Below are 18506 nucleotides of genomic sequence, written 5' to 3' on the forward strand. Positions count from 1 at the left end.
TAGACGGATGAACGGACAGACAGACAGAAAAACATATAGATAAATAGACAGATAGAAAGACAGATAGATAGACCGACAGACACACAGATGGATGGATGGACAAACAGATGGACAGACAAACAGACAAACAGACAGACAGACAGATGATAGATAGATAGATAGATAGATAGATAGATAGATAGATAGATAGATAGATAGATAGATGAATGGATGGACAGATTGACACAAAGACAGACGGATGAACAGATGGAGACAGAGAAATGGAAAGATAGGTAGACAGACAGACAGACAGATGAATGGATGGATGGATGGAACTGACAGAAAGACAGATAAACAGACAGACAGACAGATGGATGGATGGATGGACAGACATAAAGACAGATAGACAGATGGACAGACAGAAAGACAGATAGATGGACAGACAGAAAGACAGATAGAAAGATAGATAGACAGACGAACAGATGGATAGATAGACAGATGAACAGACAGACAGACAGATAGAAATACAGAAAGATGGACAGACAGATAGATGGAAGGATGGACAGACAAAAAGATATACAGATGGACGGACAAACAGACAGATAGAAAGACATATAGACAGACAGATAGACAGACTGATGGATGGACAGAAAGACAGACAGATGGATGGATAGACAGACAGACAGAAAGAGATAGACAGACAGACAGATAGATGGGTGGATGGATGGATGAATGGACAGAAAGACAGACATACAGATGGACAGACAGACAGATAGATGGAAGGACAGACAGACAGACAGACAGATAGATAATAGGTAAGATAGATAAATAGATGGACGGAGGTGCGGGCAGATGGACAGACAGACAGAGAAATAGACAAACACACAGACAGAGAGACAAATAGATAGACAGATAAACAGACAGACACTTTTTTGTCCTTTGTGCACTGCAAACAGAATAATTTACAAACCTAGTAAATGAATTATATATAATCTACAAAATTTTTTCAATAAAGTTATTTTATTTCAATAATCAGTTTAACAGCTCTGCTGAACAACAAAGCTTCCTGTAACTCTTATAGGGTTGTTTTTCTTCTGAAGAAGCGCGTCTCGAGCATACAAAAGGAAGCCAGAATTCCCTAAAGATCCACAGCATCAGTTACCACAATGTTCCTCCATAAATCTTGCATGTCTCTATGGGATAGCCCTAACTTCAGCGAGACTGGAACTGGTAAGTGAATGTGGAGACACTCAATGTGGTTCTCCAGTGTTTCTGAGAAGCTGTTTCATATGATAACGATATATATTAATTTTTAAGGGCTACTGGAAAACCCTCTAAAGCCTAGATGTAGTTAACTCATGTCAGCTAATGGTAGGCATTTATGTTCTGTTAATCTTTGCATTCTTTGCAAGATACACCGAACGCTTACAGGTGTCATTTCATGACAAAATAACATGTAAAACTCATATCTTCACACAAAAACATTTCATTCAAGAGCCACATGTGTGAAAGAGCCACATTAGCAATATAAAATGAGCATGAAGAAGTAAAACAACACGGGCACTTTCCAAAAAATCAACCTCAGCATGGAAGCAATTTAAAGCCTTCAAGGTCACGGCTGTCAAGACTGCAGGGACTTGCCTTAGTTTGCTTTTCAACTTGTTTTCTTGAACTGTCAAGGACTGTTTCTTTTAATAGACATTAATATGTTTGCTCTTAGCAAATTTTCTTCAAATACAGGAAGGAACATCTGACAAGCCGCAGCTGTGTAAATGCTGGGGTCTTTAGACGTGAAGTTGTTCTTAAACAAGTTTTCTAACCAAAATTACACAGGGAGGAGCCCAACACAAACTTGTAACTAAAATGAGAGAAAACCACATCACACAGTGTGTGTATTGTTAGCAAATGCTAAATAATGGAAAACAAACAAAGAAATAAAAAAAAAAATGTCCGTAATTAACACTTAACCATTTATAAAATGCTTTAGTCAACATACTAAGTATTCAACATAATACAAATACTATATTTTTTGAAAAACAAATCAGAATATTAGAATGATTTCTGAAGAATCATGTGAATGGAGTAATGATGCAAAAAAAAATCAGCTTTAAAATCACAGGAATAAATGACATTTTAAAATATATTCAAATAGAAAACAGTTACTTTAAAAAGTAAAAATATTTCAAACTGTTTTTGCTTTACTTTGGATCAAATAAATGCAGGCTTGGTGAGCAGAAGCCTTTAAAAACATTCTTTATATTTATTATTTTTTAAAATATTGTTAAAATAGTAACTTTTTAAAAAAACTTTTCTTACGTTGTAGTGTTCTTTTAATACTACTTTAAATTACGGCTAAACAGAAAAAATTATAAATAAATAAATAAATAAAATAAAATAAAATAAAATAAAATAAAATTACTTCAGTAAATGTATTTAAAATGTTTTCAACTTATCCAATTCATATCTGATATTAACATACAAGGACAAGCCAACGTTATACTGTATACGTTTTATTTGTCTATAAAGTCTTTACTGTGTGATATTAAATGCTGAAAGCTGTGCTGCATTATTTATTTTGTCTTATTTTTTGCCCATGGTGGGTGTTTTCACTTAATAAATCTTCACGTTTTGATTATTACTGTTGCCTCTAGTCTGCTTTTTAATTTCCAACCTATTTTCGGTTCATTTTAAGCCAGCAATAGTAATTTTCAATCAATATTTGAGTTAATTAAAGCAACCCAGCATGTTGCGTCAAATATTAATAATAAACCAACGCTGGGTTTGTCCATATTTTACCCAAAATAACCCAAATTGGGTTGTTTTAACCCAGCGGTTTTTCTTAGAGTGTAAACTTTGGAAACCGTTTACTTTTGAAACTAAGTAAAATAAAATATTTTCGTATATAAAACCAAAAAAAGTCAAGTGTTGGGTTTGTTTTTCCACCAAACCAACAGCTCTGACAAGCCCATACAGACAACACTCCCACCGATCATAAGATATGTACTGTACCTGTGGGGAACCATCTGCTTCTTAAACCTGTCATCGACAACAAAAGAAAAGCCTTGTTTTCCCAGAAAGAAGAAAACTCAGTCTCTGAAGTCTAAACAAAATGTAAACCTGACTCACTATGAGTGTGCAACATCTGTCCAGAGCGTTATCGCAAAACCCGGCACTCGTGAGCAGAGCGCAACGGCTCCGCGGTGCAGATATTAACATTTCTTTACAGTCGACCAGTGTGTCTTTATACAGAGATCTAACAGTGGAGCTCTGCTGGAGTTCTGGCATGGCTGTGGGGACGTATATTTATCTTCTTTATAGTCTGCACAGAGGAAAGCCGAGCGTCCGTGATGTCCTTCCCGCTTTTTTTCGCTCCCTAACGGACAAGGATTACGCGGTCCAGGGAGAAACGTGTCTCCACAGCACTCTGGAGAAGACAACAGAGGTGTTCCATTTAGGAAAACACAGCCTCTTGCTCCCAGCATCTCTCTTTTGGTCTGGTTCGAGACACGCATCTCTGTGACTCAACCCTTTTTATTGATTTTTTTCAAAGAGGCTGCTAGGAACATTCTCCACTATAAATGCAGACTGCAGGCTTGATTCAAAAAGGCAAATTTAAGGAGAGAGCAAAATGTTTCTTTCAGCCTTCAATTCACTCTAAATTGGCTTACTGGGTGGCCTGAAAAAGTCTGAAAGGTTTAGATTAAAAAAAAGAGAAAGAAACAGGCCCATCAATCACTCTTCTCTATATGGCCTTTGTCAAGATAAGCACAGCACCGCCTGTGTGTTCAACTATAATTACAGAGGAAACTATTTCACAAAGCATGAAATTTCAGAGACACAGAAGGTATTTATTAAGTCAGCATGCAAGTGGCATTCATTTAAGCTTTAGTAACCGATGCCCTTTTTATCTATTTTATCTGTGTTGAATTGCGGTTCACTAAGGTGATATTGAGACAAGATTTGAAAATTGGACATCTATCTTATTTTCGCTTTTATTCAGGTAGCAGACACTTTATCCAAAGCGGCTTACAAATGGAGAACATTGCAAACAATTTATCACGAGAGAGAGAACAACATTTGTGGTACACAGTGCCAAGTTTCAAATTATGAACGATTAGAACAAGTTACCTGCAGATCAGAAATAAAATACAGAGAAGTAAACAAAATTGTGTTTTAGTTGAATTTTTACAGAACAAATACAATTCTTAACTTAAAATTCATTAATAGATTTAAATTCATTAGTTTTATTTAACATTTTAAAAGTATTATTTTAAGCAATAAAAATAAGAACAAAAACAGAAAAGAAATATAATAGAAAAACAAATCTATTTTAAGTAAGTATTAATATAAACACTAGTAGACAAACTACATACAAATTAAAAAAAAGAAATGCAAAAAAGTAAAAATTAATTAAATATTGAATTAAAAAAGGTAATTCAATAAGTAATAAAATAAGAACTTCTATATTACACAAACTAACTATTGACTGGAAATGAAAATCACAAAGGAAAATAAGATATAAAAACAAGAACTTCTATTTGGATTATATATATCTATATATCTATATATCTATATCTATATCTATCTATATCTATATCTATATCTATATCTATATATATATATATATATATATAAAAAAACTTAGATAATTTATTTCTGTTTACATTAAATAAATAATGACAATAATAGCTCCTATTCGAATAAAGATTAAGAAAAAAATAAAACTATTTCAAAAGGAAAAGAGAACATAAATAAATAGTAAATAAATAAATAAATAAGAAAGAAAGAAAAAGAAAGAAAGAACTCCTATTTGGATATGTGAATTTAATTTACTATTTATTGGAAATGAAATTCACAAAAGTAAAGAAAAAGAGAACAAGATACAGAAATAAAAAAGTAATTAAATTAAGAACTCATATATATATTTCTTATTTTAATTACTTTTTTTTTTTTTACTGATGTCACTAGGAAATATATATATTTTAAATAGGATAACTTAGATAATAAAACTGATTTAAATGTGTTAACATATCTAAATATATTCATTCATTTTTGTTTATATTAAATAAATACAATAAGAACTCTTATTTAAGTAAACATTAAAAAAAATGTAAAAAAATAATCGATTAAAAAGAATGAACTAATCGCACATTTTATTTTAGTGTAAGTATTAACATAAATACCAGTAGACAAACTACATATAAATTAGAAATGAAATACAAAAAAGTAAAGAAAAGAGAACAAGAGACAGAAATACGTAATGAAAATAGGAACTCATATATATATATATATATATTTTTTTTTTTTTTTAAATAGGATAACTTATATACTTAATACATTACATAAATAAATAAATAAATAATGGCAATAATAACTCCTATTCAAATAAAGATTAATACTATTTTATCTATGTATTAGCTAGTGCTGTCAGTCGATTTAAAAAAAATAACTAAATTGCAAATTTTTTTTCAACTAACTTTAAAGTTTTTAAATATACTCAAATATTGCACTAAAAATTTCACATTTAACCTTCAAATTAATGTAGAAACAACATAAACACAGTATATTTTTTATATTTGTTAAATATTTTTTATGCCTGAAGTGTAGGACTATACTTTTTTTCCTAACAGCAGATGTGAGTAGGGTGGCCAACCCTAGCTGGAAACTGGAAATATTAATCGTCTGCGTTAATGTGCTAATTTTGACAGAACCAAAATAGACTAGAAGTTATTTTGCAGCTGTAACTGACTACAATGTATTTACCACTACATACTAGAGCTTGTTCAGAAAACACGGCATAATCTGAACTCCAGATGAGAAGTGAGGCCATAAAGGGCGCCCAGAGTTCAAGGCTTATTTTAGAAACCTTAGTGGAGCAGTTCAACAAACACATAAGAGAAAACCAGCAAAAAGCCAGTGGCCGCAGATCCTGGCGTTCTTTGAATAAATGTTTTTACTGAAGAAGGGGTTTTGTTTGTGGAAGCTGGCGTGCAGGTATTTGGTTTTGCAGCAGGGCGGCTGCTAAATGTGTAGACTGGGGCTCGTTCAGTGATCTGAAAGCTTTGATTCAAAAGCTCAGTCAAACAGGGAGAACGGAGATTATTTGAGCAACCATAAGAATTGCATTTCAAAACGGTGCCAACGGACCGTTATGGGTTTGGAATGAAGTGTGTGTGAGCGTGTGTGACAGACCTCCCTGTCGCTGCTAGGCATAAACGCCATTACCACTGCATTCACTGTGCATACTTAATGAATGGGGTGCTAATTAAAAGGTTTGTGTTTCAGCGTTTGTGTGTGTGAGACGGGTGTTAGACATTGAATTTCACACTCGTTCTGTAACACAGATGGTGAATCTGCCATACGGACACATCTTAAAAATCAATGGGTTAATTAGCTACTAGTTTGTGTTACTACTCACTAGGTCGTGCTTACAGACGGCTTGGTTCTCCAGGAGTTCACTTACAATTGGAGCTGATCACTAAGCTAAAACGTTGACCTTGCCTTTCCACTCCATTAGCCCCAATAGACCCCCTTTGGCTTTGACATTCAGCTCTACAATTACTTACTGAAATCCGCCTGCTGAATTTACATTGATTATAATACATGTTCTCCAGGCAAGGGAGTCCTGTAATTTAAGCTGAGGGAAGGTGACTGAGTTTGTCAATGCTATTAGGGCTCTATGATTTAGCCCATAACACTCTGTTTAAAAAAATACAAATATTTAGTGCTGTAGTCAGTCAGAAAGCATGTCTCAAGGACAATTTAAAAGACATGAGCAAGCATTAAAAACTGATGTATGAAAAGGTATACAAAGGAAACAGTATGGAAAGCAAAACATATTATATATTATATGTGTGTGTGTGTGTGTGTGTGTGTGTGTGTGTATATATATATGTGTACACACACACACACACACACACAGATTCTTTTATTTATTATATATATTCTTCTAGCATTGTTTTTAAATTTTCTGCAATTGTATGTACATATGGATATTAGTCAGTCATATATATATATATATATATATACACGCACACACACACACACACACACACACACACACTTTATTGCAATTCTATATCCTTAATCAAAATATATAAATATATTCTTTTATTGAAATTATTTTATATTTTTAATAGAATATAATGTATATAAAATATATATTACAAATAAATTCAGAAATTAGCATTACATATGTATATATAAACACACACACATTTAATATATATAAAACAAATATGAAAAATAGAATTTATATTTTTTATAATAATATAATGTGTGCATATATATATATATATATATATATATATATATATATATGTATGTATATATATATATATATATATATATATATATGTATATATATATATATATACATATATATGTATGTGTGTGTGTGTGTATATATAGACACACACACACACACACACACACACTTTATTGCAATTCTATATCCTTAATCAAAATATATAAATATATTCTTTTATTGAAATTATTTTATATTTTTAATAGAATATAATGTATATAAAATATATATTACAAATAAATTCAGAAATTAGCATTACATATGTATATATAAACACACACACATTTAATATATATAAAACAAATATGAAAAATAGAATTTATATTTTTTATAATAATATAATGTGTGCATATATATATATATATATATATATATATATGTATATATGCGTGACTGTATATAAGTTACTGTATATATTATTTTTTATTTTATATATGTATATACAAAAAATATAACAAAAATACAAAAATATATAAAAAGCAAATTATATTTTAATTTATATGTTAATTACATTATACATATAAATTATATATATATATATATATATATATATATATATATACTGTATTAATTATTTTGTAATTATTAACATTATATATAAACAAAATAAATCTAAAAATATGTAATATATTTTTTATTGTGTATATATTATTTCATATTTTTAATAAATATATATATATGCAAAATAAATATAAATCTAATTTTATTTCAATGTATATATAAATTATATTATACAAATGAATTATATATAATTTATACATATACTCTTTTATTTACTGTGTTCTTTTATATTTATTAATGTAATTTATAAACAAAATAAATATACAAAATATGTAAATTATATTTATATTAATTATTATATAAATTACTTAATATAATATTCAATATAATATAATTATATATATATATATATATATGAAATTTAAGATAGTACACTTGCAATAAAGTTGATTTTATATATTATATATAAAATATATATTATATATATAATTCATATTTGCCCTACATATATCGGTTCAAATGTTCGATTTCCCATATATACATACAATTACACATAATTTTACATATGCAATTAAAAACTTTATTTTAAAATCTTTCAAATTAAAATATCCTTAGGATATTTTCAGGTTCTTGAAAAAAATCAGATAAAAGTTTTTCCACAGGTTCAAATCCCTTATTCTAAGCATCAGCAATTCGGTTGTGAAAACCTCATGTGTTACCATTTCTAGGTCCAGATCAGATTTATCAAATCCCAAAAGCAAATAACACAAGGTGCTATTATACACTCAGTGTGTGCTGTAGTATTACTGAAAAATCCTAACCTTGTTTGGCCGATTCATCTTTTCTGAATCATTAAAACACTGGTGTCTGGGACGCAGTGAGTCTGGAGACTGTTGTGTACACATTTGAGTTTTTTAAGCTTAGCTTAAAAGTGTGCTATGAATGAACAGTGCTCATAAACAGCTGCTGAGAGTATTCTAGTACACTTGAAATAGAGCAATAGCTTGGACCCAAAAACAGTTTTCAGTGCATCATATATTTACAAGTGGATAGTAATAGTGGTGCTTATCTCAGCAAGCACCATTAATTAACATCCAAATGAAGTCCAGAGCTCTCCTGTGACGTGCTGTCATGTTGTGATGTGTGGGATACAAATGCTGACCTGTGTGAGAGATGAGTGGGTGTTCAGCTCTATGGCAGGGGGACTCTGGTGCCCGTGTGGCCCCCCGGCAGGGCACTCCTCTGGGCAACAGCAGCAGCAGGCTGTGCAGCAGGACGAGGCAGCGGGCCAGGGGCGTTCCCTCCGCGAGGGGAGCCATGGGGGTCCACGGGACGCTGATCAGTACTGCTGGGGCAGGAGCATAGGGCGCTGGGCATCTGCCACAGAAATCTGCGGAGAAAATGAGAGAATGACTGAACGAGCCTGATAAGGTTTGATTGATTTCGCTGGTTAAACTTTATAATAACTTTCATAACCTTCATTAATAAGTCATTTAAAAAACACATTATATAACAGATCATTACTTAAAGGCAGGACCCAACGATAATGACCGGCTGTGATCGCACTGCACTGTATATTATCCCAATACATGGAGATTCATACAATTTTAATAACATAACATAAATATTAACAAGTTGAAATTTGATTATGTGGGAAGAAAGTGACATGAAACCATTACATCACAATAAATTACTCAGTTAAAGTTACGTAAAAATATGTTGCAGAGTAGAAAAATTGACGAATCAAAATCAAGTATTCCAAGGATCCATTAAATACAAACTATTACCAAGAAATTGACCAAATAATCTGAATATATATATATATATATATATATATATATATATATATATATATTGTAACAAATGCTGGGGAAGGAAACACTTATTTTAAACCTTTTTTTTTAATATACACTTCTCATTAAAAATGCAGAATAATGAGTGAATTATGAATGTCATAAAATAACAGTTTATTATAAATAATTTTTTTCTTCTTTTTTTATCTTTTTATTACATATTATTTATTTTTTAATTAATTAATTTATTTTTGCTGTCAGCATTTTTCAGGATTGTTTGATCAATTGAAGTTCAAAACAACACTATTTATTTAAATTATTTGAAACAATTATTTGAAACCTTTTTTTAAATATACACATCTGATCAAAAGTATTCTAAGGATCCATTAAATACAAACTATTACCAAATAATTTACCAAATAATGTGAAAAAAAAAAAAAAAAAAAAAAAAAAATATATATATATATATATATATATATATATATATAATAAACTTTTTAATGTACACTTCTCTTTTAATTATTTATTTATTTATTTATTTATTATTATTATTATTAATTATTTTTGCTGTCAACGTTTTTTTCAGGATTCTTTGAGGAACTGAAAGTTCAAAACAACAGCATTTATTTTAATTATTTCAAAACAATTATTTGAAACCTTTTTAAAAACACTTTTGATCAAACGTTTATAAATTATGAATGTCAGTAAATAACAGTTCATAACAGTTCACACACATTTTTTCTTTCTTTTTTGTATTTTATTTTTTATTAATCAATTAATTTATTTTGCTGTCAAACATTTTTTCATGATTCTTTGATGATTTGAAAGTTCAAAACAACAGCATTTATTTTAATTATTTCAAAACAATTATTTAAAACCTTTTAAATACACACTTTTGATCAAAAATTTAGAATAATGAGTGAATTATGAATGTCATAAAACAACAGTTTATTCTAAAATAAAAATTTTATTTTTTTCTTATTTATTGTATTTTATTCATTTATTTACTTCTGCTGTCAACATTTTTTCAGGATTCTTTGATGAACTGAAAGTTCAAAACAACAGCATTTATATTAATTATTTCAAAACAATTATTTGAAACATTTTTAAATACACATTTTTGATCAACATTTTGTCTTTTTTAAATGTTTTTATTGTATATTATTTATTTTTTAATTAATTATTTTATTTATTTTTGTTGTCAACATTTTTTTCAAGAATCTATGATTAAACAAAAGTTCAAAACAACAGCATTTATTTGAATTATTTGAAACAATTATTTTAAACCTTTTTTTAATATACACTTCTGATCAAAAGTTTAGAATAATGAGTGAATTAAATGATTGAAATAGCAGTTTATTATAAAATAAACTGAATTTGTTTTTGTATTTGAACTATTTATTTATGTTTTACATTTATTTTATTTTATTTTATTTTATTTCAACATTTTTTCAGGATTATTTGATGAATTGAAAGTTCAAAACAACAGCATTTATTTGAAATATATATATATATATATATATATATATATATATATATACTCTGAGAATAACATGAGAGTAAAGCCAGATAAAGAAAAAGCAGCTGTTGAGGTCGTCACATTCATCTCCCCAACCTCCTGCACTCTCATCTTTGACCTCTGACCCCACTTCCACGAATCAGCACAGGGAGCTGCACTCTAGCTTCTCTGAAGAGCCGTACACTATCAGAGAAAATACCACAGAGCACACACACTCCAGAGAGGCCCCTCACACTGCTCACATACAGCCAGAAAAACTCCATCTAGTTTTGCACTCCTGAGGAACGTACAGTACAGTGTTATAGATTACTTTCAGACTCATGGGCTGAAGAACAACAGCTCTGGCAGTGGTCTGATATTCACAAATAAAGCACATTCTATAAATAGTGCTAGTTTTTCTCTTTCTTTCTTTTTCTTTCGTTCGTTCTTTCTACAATAATTGCACACAAATACTTAAATTAATAATATATGTAAACTGAAGCAAATATTGAACTTCAAGCAGTGTTATTTTAGTATTAATGTTTTTAGTAATATTTTTAATTAGTTTTCATTGTTATATTTTCCACTTTGATTTTCAGTTAAATTTTAATCATTGCATTTTTGTCAGTTTTAGTATTTTTTAAACATTTATATACAGTATAAAAGTCATTTTTATTTCAGCTCTAGCTATTTTGTTACAGGTGCATCAGTTTCAACAAAATTAAAATGAGAAATGTTGTAGCTGAAATAAAAAGTTTTATTTCAATATTTTTTATTTCAGTTTACATTTATTTAAAGTATTGGATTTTTATATTATAACTCATCTGATTTTAAATAGTCTAAGTAAAGGCTGAATGGCCTTTTTTTGTTCTTTTCAAGCTTGAGAGTTTGTGGTCAATATGAACTGTTGCTGTATGAAAGAAATGTAGATTTAAAAAAATATATTTTGTTCCACTGTTTTGTATGGAAGGTCATTTTCACCACTGACTAATATATATATATATATATATATATATATATATATATATATATTTTATATTTTTTCTCTGAATTACAAGACACAAACTTAGATTGGCAAGAAAAAAAAAGTGAAAATTGCACTTCTTATCTTGCAATTCTGACTTTTTTCTTGCAATTCCGAGTTTATATCTCACAATTCCGAGTCTACATCTTGCACCTCAGAATTGTATGATACAAACTCCCAATTCTGACTTTTTTTTCTCTGAGTTACAAGACACAAACTTAGATTTGCAAGAAAAAAAAGTGAAAATTGCACTTTTTATCTTGCAATTCTGACTTTTTTCTTGCAATTCCGAGTTTATATCTCACAATTCCGAGTCTACATCTTGCACCTCAGAATTGTATGATACAAACTCCCAATTCTGACTTTTTTCTCTGAATTACAAGATACAAACTTACATTTGCAAGAAAAAAAGTGTAAATTGCACTTTTTATCTCGTAATTCCGACTTTTTTCTTTGCAAATGCGAGTTTGTATCTTGCAATTCCTAATTTTTTTCCCCTTGCAATTCCGAGTTTATATCTTGTAATGCAATTTTTTTCTCGCAATTCTGATTCTTTCTCGGAACTGTGTGATCATTGTATTTGCGAGGACAATGTATATGGAAAAAAATATGAAATGTCATGTACACATTATAAATCATATGATGGAATGCCAATGGAGCCTGGAAATTTTGAGAAAAATATTGTTTTTCTCGGAATTGCAAGATACTCGCATTTGCGAAAAAAAGTCAGAATTGCAAGACCAATACGTGCAATTCTTTTTTTTTTTTCTTACAAATGCGAGTTTGTATCTCGCAATTCTAACTTTTTAGAGTTTATATATAGAAATTTTACATTTTTTCAAGCAATTCCAAACTTTTACTCATAATTGCGAGATACAAACTGGCATTTGTGAGGTAAAAAGTAAGAATTGCAGTTTTTTTTCTCACAATTCAGAATTTTTTTTTTGCTTACAATTCCGAGTTTATATCTCATAATTCTGACTTTTTTCCCACACAATTCCGACTTTTTCTCTAGAAATTCTGACTTTTTTCCTCAGAATTGCGAGATACAAACTCGCATTTGTGAGGAAAAAAGTCAGAATTGCATGTGTTATGCAAATACAAGTTTGTACCTCACAATTCTGACTTGTTTTTCCTCGCAATTCCAATTTTATATCTCGCAATTTTGACTTTTTTTGGAGAAGAAAACTCAGAACTGTGAGATACATACTCACATTTGCACGTCAAAATTGCATGTTTTTATCTCGCAATTCTGACCTTTTTCCCCCTCACAATTCCAAATTTATATCTCGCAATTCTAATTTCTTGTGAGATACAGTACAAATTCGCATTTGCGAGGAAAAAATAAAAAAATTCAGAATTGCACATTTTTATCTCACAATTCTGACTTTTTTTCTCACAATTGTAAGATATAAACTCGCAATTGCAAGTAATAAAGTCCAATTCTAAGGGGGCAAAAGACAACTGTGAATTTTTATCCTAGAATTCAGAGTTTATATCTCGCAATTCTGATTTTATAACTCGCAACTGCGAAAGAAAAAGTCAATTGCGAGATGTAAAATCGAACTGCAAAAAAAGGTCAGAATTGTGATAAAAAATGACCTTCTTATCTTTTTTATTCAGTGGTGGAAACAGGTATCCAAAGTTTTGTAACAACAAGAAGATGAGCAAATAATGACAGTTTAATTTTTTGAGCGATCTAACCCTTTCAATTAATCTGTATTCCTACAAAGATAATAAGCAACAAACTTACATTAAAAAATAAATTAAAAACTTGCATTTTAATTACCATTTTTAAACTATCCCATTAACTCACTGTGATTACTGACTGAATATATGATAACATATTCCTCCACAATAAAATAAAATACAAAAAATTTGTCTCTTCAGGTTCTTTCACTCATAAAATAGAAGTTCTTACTCTGTAGAACAACTGCAGGTCTGTTGGATGGACTCTGCAGCACCACAAGCTCTTGTGCTGCAACACCACAACCTGTCAATCAAAAATCACTCCATCATCCTTCCTTTCCTTGGGATAACCTCTCTACACTACGACAGCACAGATGAAATTGAGTGAGGCTGCGCAAAGGGCAGTACAGAACTCGATTACGCCAAAGTTGCTCTCATCAGCAGGGACCACAGGGACTCAGTAACTGACACACTGCAGATCTGAATGGCCTGTTGATGGGTCTGGAGACTCATGTCTGTAGCGGGGCTTTACATTTCCTTGTCTTGTTGAACGCACACACAGTTTCCTGTCAGGAGATGCTGGACAGAGTGGAGCCATCGCTTTCTACTGTTTTTTTCAGATTTTCTCTTACGATCAATTTCCATTATGATTTGATATTCAATTACAGTATAATCAAACACACACACACACACATAAACAACATATCAAATGGTGAAATACAGTAAATAAGGGAATTGGATTTAGACATATTTCTTTCATGTGAAACTCTTTTTTTTTTTCAGTGTTTCCCCTGCTATTATATTAGGGGCCCCCCAACGGCACCCCCTTGAAGGTCAAGTTAATTTTATTTTCTTTATAGTGCCATATCACAACAAAAGTCATTTAAGTCCACTTCCAAAACAAAGATTCACATATAATTTACTCACCCCCTTGTCATCCAAGATGTTCATGTCTTTCTTTCCTCAGTCGTAAAGAAACAGTTTTTTGAGGAATTTTTTTTGCATTTTTCTCCATATAATGGACTGATACGGTGCCCCGATTTTGAACTTCCAAAAGGCAATGTGGTTGTAAATGATCCCAGCTGAGAAAGAAGGGTCTTACCTAGCGTAACAATCAGTTATTTTTATAAAAATAATACAATTCATATACTTTTTAATGTCAAACGCTCATCTTGTCTTACTCTGCCTGGACTGTTTTTTTTCAGGTTCATGACAGTTAGGGTATGTCGAAAAACTCCCATCTCATGTTCTCCCTCAACTTCGAAATCGTCCTATATTGCTGTTTTACCTTTTTTGTTAAGGGTGTTTGATCATTTTTTCATGTTCACGTTGCAGAGACTGGGTTGGTACTTCTGCAGCGATGTAGAATGATTTTGAAATGATTTTTGAAGTTGAGGGAGAAAATACGATTGGAGTTTTTCGACATACCCTAACTGTCTTGAGTCAGAATACACATTTGGGATTGTTTGAAGCCACATTTAAACTACATTTTGGAAGTCTGGGCACCATATCAGTCCATTATATGAAGAAAAATACTGAAATGTTTTCATAAAAAACATAATTTCTTTACGACTGAAGAAAGAAAGACATGAACATCTTGGATGACAAGGGGGTGAGTACACTATCTGTAAATCTTTGTTTTGGAAGTGGACTTCTCCTTTAAAACAGGTCTATACCTTGTTATTTTATTAAACAAACTAAATGGTCTTATGTTATTTATCTTATTTACAATGGCATGTAATTTCTGTTTCTACATGAACGCGCACGTTTTGTGCAAGTTCATTCATAAAAATGGAATTTACTCTATAGAGCGGGATGCCATGGAATTCGACCATTCGGGGTATTATATATGAATAAAATACGTCGTCAGATTTTAGTTGAATGGATTATTGCCGCTGTTTTTACACACCAGTGCATTAACAAACTCACAAACATCAGTGTGTATTTAACAAATGTATTTTTTTTGTTAGTAATTAATTTAAATGTCTGAAACATTTTTATGTGGCTGAAAACACTGAATTATTGTGATATAGGCTAAAAGCACTGAGCACGTGTATTTGGCTCAGCACCAAACAAGACGCATTGTCCGCATCGAATGGTTAAAATCAATAAGTTTTGGGGGGCTGGAGTGGGTCAAATAGAATCTGAGGTGGTACAAATCAGATCGGAGCGGTACCCCTCAGTTGAAATCGCATTCAATTTAGCTTTTCGCGTTTAAAATCTTATTCCAGAGGTGAAGGGGTCAGTCCGTCAGATCATTGCAGGGGGGGGCTTCAAGACGTCGGGCCTGATCATATCATATAGTATTCTTCACAAAACTTCACGGCAACCTGTCAAAATAAACGTACGGTTTAACGTGTAACAGAAATGTATTAGTCTTGTATTACTTTTGTAAAGTATAATGTACGTCTTTATATATTTCTATTTCTGTACAATTTAAATAAAACAATTAAATGATAAAAATAAATATTACAACCAGATAAACCACTTAACTGTAGAAAAAAATCTACTTTTTAAACAGAATTTTCACACAAAATTTCTTCCATTTATTAATTTTAAACAGTAAACCTCTGTTTGTTTGCCAAAAAATAAAAGGTTTTAATTTTCATTTGATTAAAAATAAATGTTTAATGCCTTCATTTGATTATCAGAAAAATTAAAACAGATAAATTTCTGAAAAAAAAAAAAAGTGTAGGGCCCTATTGTTCAAAATGTTGAAATTGAGAGTTTTGGACTTTTTTTTTTTCGCTGAAATAAATGTTTTTATTATTATTGTTATTATTATTATACAGAGAGTAAAGTACCGAAAAAAAGTACCGTTGGGTACCAGCACCCCTGCCCCATCCATCCCCCAAAGCTGTGAACCTAAGGGAAAAATGTTAGCATTGCATAACATTTTGTACTGTATCTCAATGCCGTGTTTAAACACCGTCTCACAAGCAGACACAAAATAAGAGCAAAGAAAAGATATGAATCACATTAGCATGGATGACTAACTCAGAGGCACATTGTGAAAAATGCAAACATCCATTAGAGGTGTTTTAAGCGAGCTTATTTGCTTGAAAGTCTCAAATCAGATGCAGATACAATACGCGCCTTGGCGCACTGAGTTACGGCGCTCGTGTGGACACTGCGAGTTTGAATCCGGCTCGCAACATCCCCTGATTTCATTTCCACAAATTCCTGCTCTTTCTTCCCTTTGAATAAAATGTGGAAAAATGCTACCTACAAACTTAACCAATTATCACCGGGACAACATAATGGCTGGTTGTTAGTCAGGGTGTCATAAACAGACAGAATACAAGCGCTGAATTTCCTTTAATCATAGCTGCACATGACAACATGACATATTCCTGCTGTGGTCCGTTGTCTGTCACGCAGGAAATAACAATGTATGTTGACAGTGATGAAACATTTCAGCAGTACTAACGGATGCGTTCTCTCTCATACATACACGCTGTGGTTTGAACGGCTTCCTGCTTAAATTGTCCTCCTCTAACATAAGAGAAAGTAATGGGAGAGCACTGTGTTCAACATGATCTAATTATTCCTATAAAAACACCGGATCTTATACATATTACAGTCGCTTACATTCAGTGCTGAATCACAGGAATATATAACAGGAATAAAATGAAATATGGTTATATCTTGAACTGAATGTAAGAGAAGACATTATTCTTTCCGGAGCACAGAAGGTACTTTTTTTTTTTAAATAATGTATTCATTTAAAGACTGGTGATTTTAAGCTTTACAAAGGATGCTGAAGCACCATAAAAGTAATGTAAATGTGGTCTATATGCAATTCTTCTGAAAGCCATATGATAGCTTTGATATGATAACAGATGAAAATCTTCTTCTACACTGTTAACTGAAGCAACCAAATGTAGTCTTTGAGGATATTTGTAAATTAAGCTTTTTTGAGAAATGGATCAATGGATTCATTGATAAGATCTGGTTTACTGTAGAAGAATGAATTGTTCACAATATCACTATGTTATGGCTTCAAAATATCTATAAACTACTGTTTAAAAATAATGGAATCAGTAAGAATTTATTTTTAAAGAATTAACACTTTCATCCAGCAATTTGCATTTGCTTAAAATTCAAATGTGGCAGAAAATACATTTATAATGTTACAAAAGATTTAGAATTCAAATAAATGCTGTTGTTCTGAACCTTCTAAAACCACAGTATCGCAGTTTTCAAAAATCAAAAAGCATGTCTAATTAATTGAAATCATGAAATTTACACAGTTTAACAGCAATTTATTAAAAGTTTAACAAAAACGCCATTTTTAAGGCCGTATGAAATATATATAGATTTTATTTTGACCAAATATTTGTTTTCCATAAAGTTTCTGGATTCTGGAATAATCAACAGCATCCTCAAATAATAGATTTTATATTAAAAAAAAATATTATTATTACTTTCTTATTTTATTTATTTTTTTCAGAAATACACAAACGTTTTGAACAGTGACATTTTTTTTTTTAAAGATGCTTCTTCTGCTCACCAAACAAACACGGTAAAATTGTAAAATATTTTTACTATTTAAAATAACTGCTTTCTATTTTATTTTAAAATGTAATTAATTCCTGAGATCAAAACTGAATTTTCATCATTACTCCAGTCAATGCTGATTTGCTGTTCAAGAAACATTTATTATTATTGTTATCAATATTTGAAACAGTGGCTATAATATTTGAGCGGCTCCGG

The 18506-nt window shown here is 30.8% G+C and overlaps 1 protein-coding gene across 1 annotated transcript in view; it reads right to left on the reverse strand.

Moving 5' to 3' along the window:
• The window catches only part of sema5a (sema domain, seven thrombospondin repeats (type 1 and type 1-like), transmembrane domain (TM) and short cytoplasmic domain, (semaphorin) 5A), a 202873-nt gene that overhangs the window by 132137 nt on the left and 52230 nt on the right, over nucleotides 1-18506 (reverse strand). Inside the window, 1 exon segment of the mRNA XM_051098227.1 lies at nucleotides 8949-9176. Within this exon segment, the coding sequence (XP_050954184.1) occupies nucleotides 8949-9105 (157 nt within the window). The 5' untranslated portion in view covers nucleotides 9106-9176.

Source organism: Labeo rohita, chromosome 24 (assembly GCF_022985175.1).
Source record: "Labeo rohita strain BAU-BD-2019 chromosome 24, IGBB_LRoh.1.0, whole genome shotgun sequence".
In the NCBI taxonomy this organism is placed as follows: domain Eukaryota; kingdom Metazoa; phylum Chordata; class Actinopteri; order Cypriniformes; family Cyprinidae; genus Labeo; species Labeo rohita.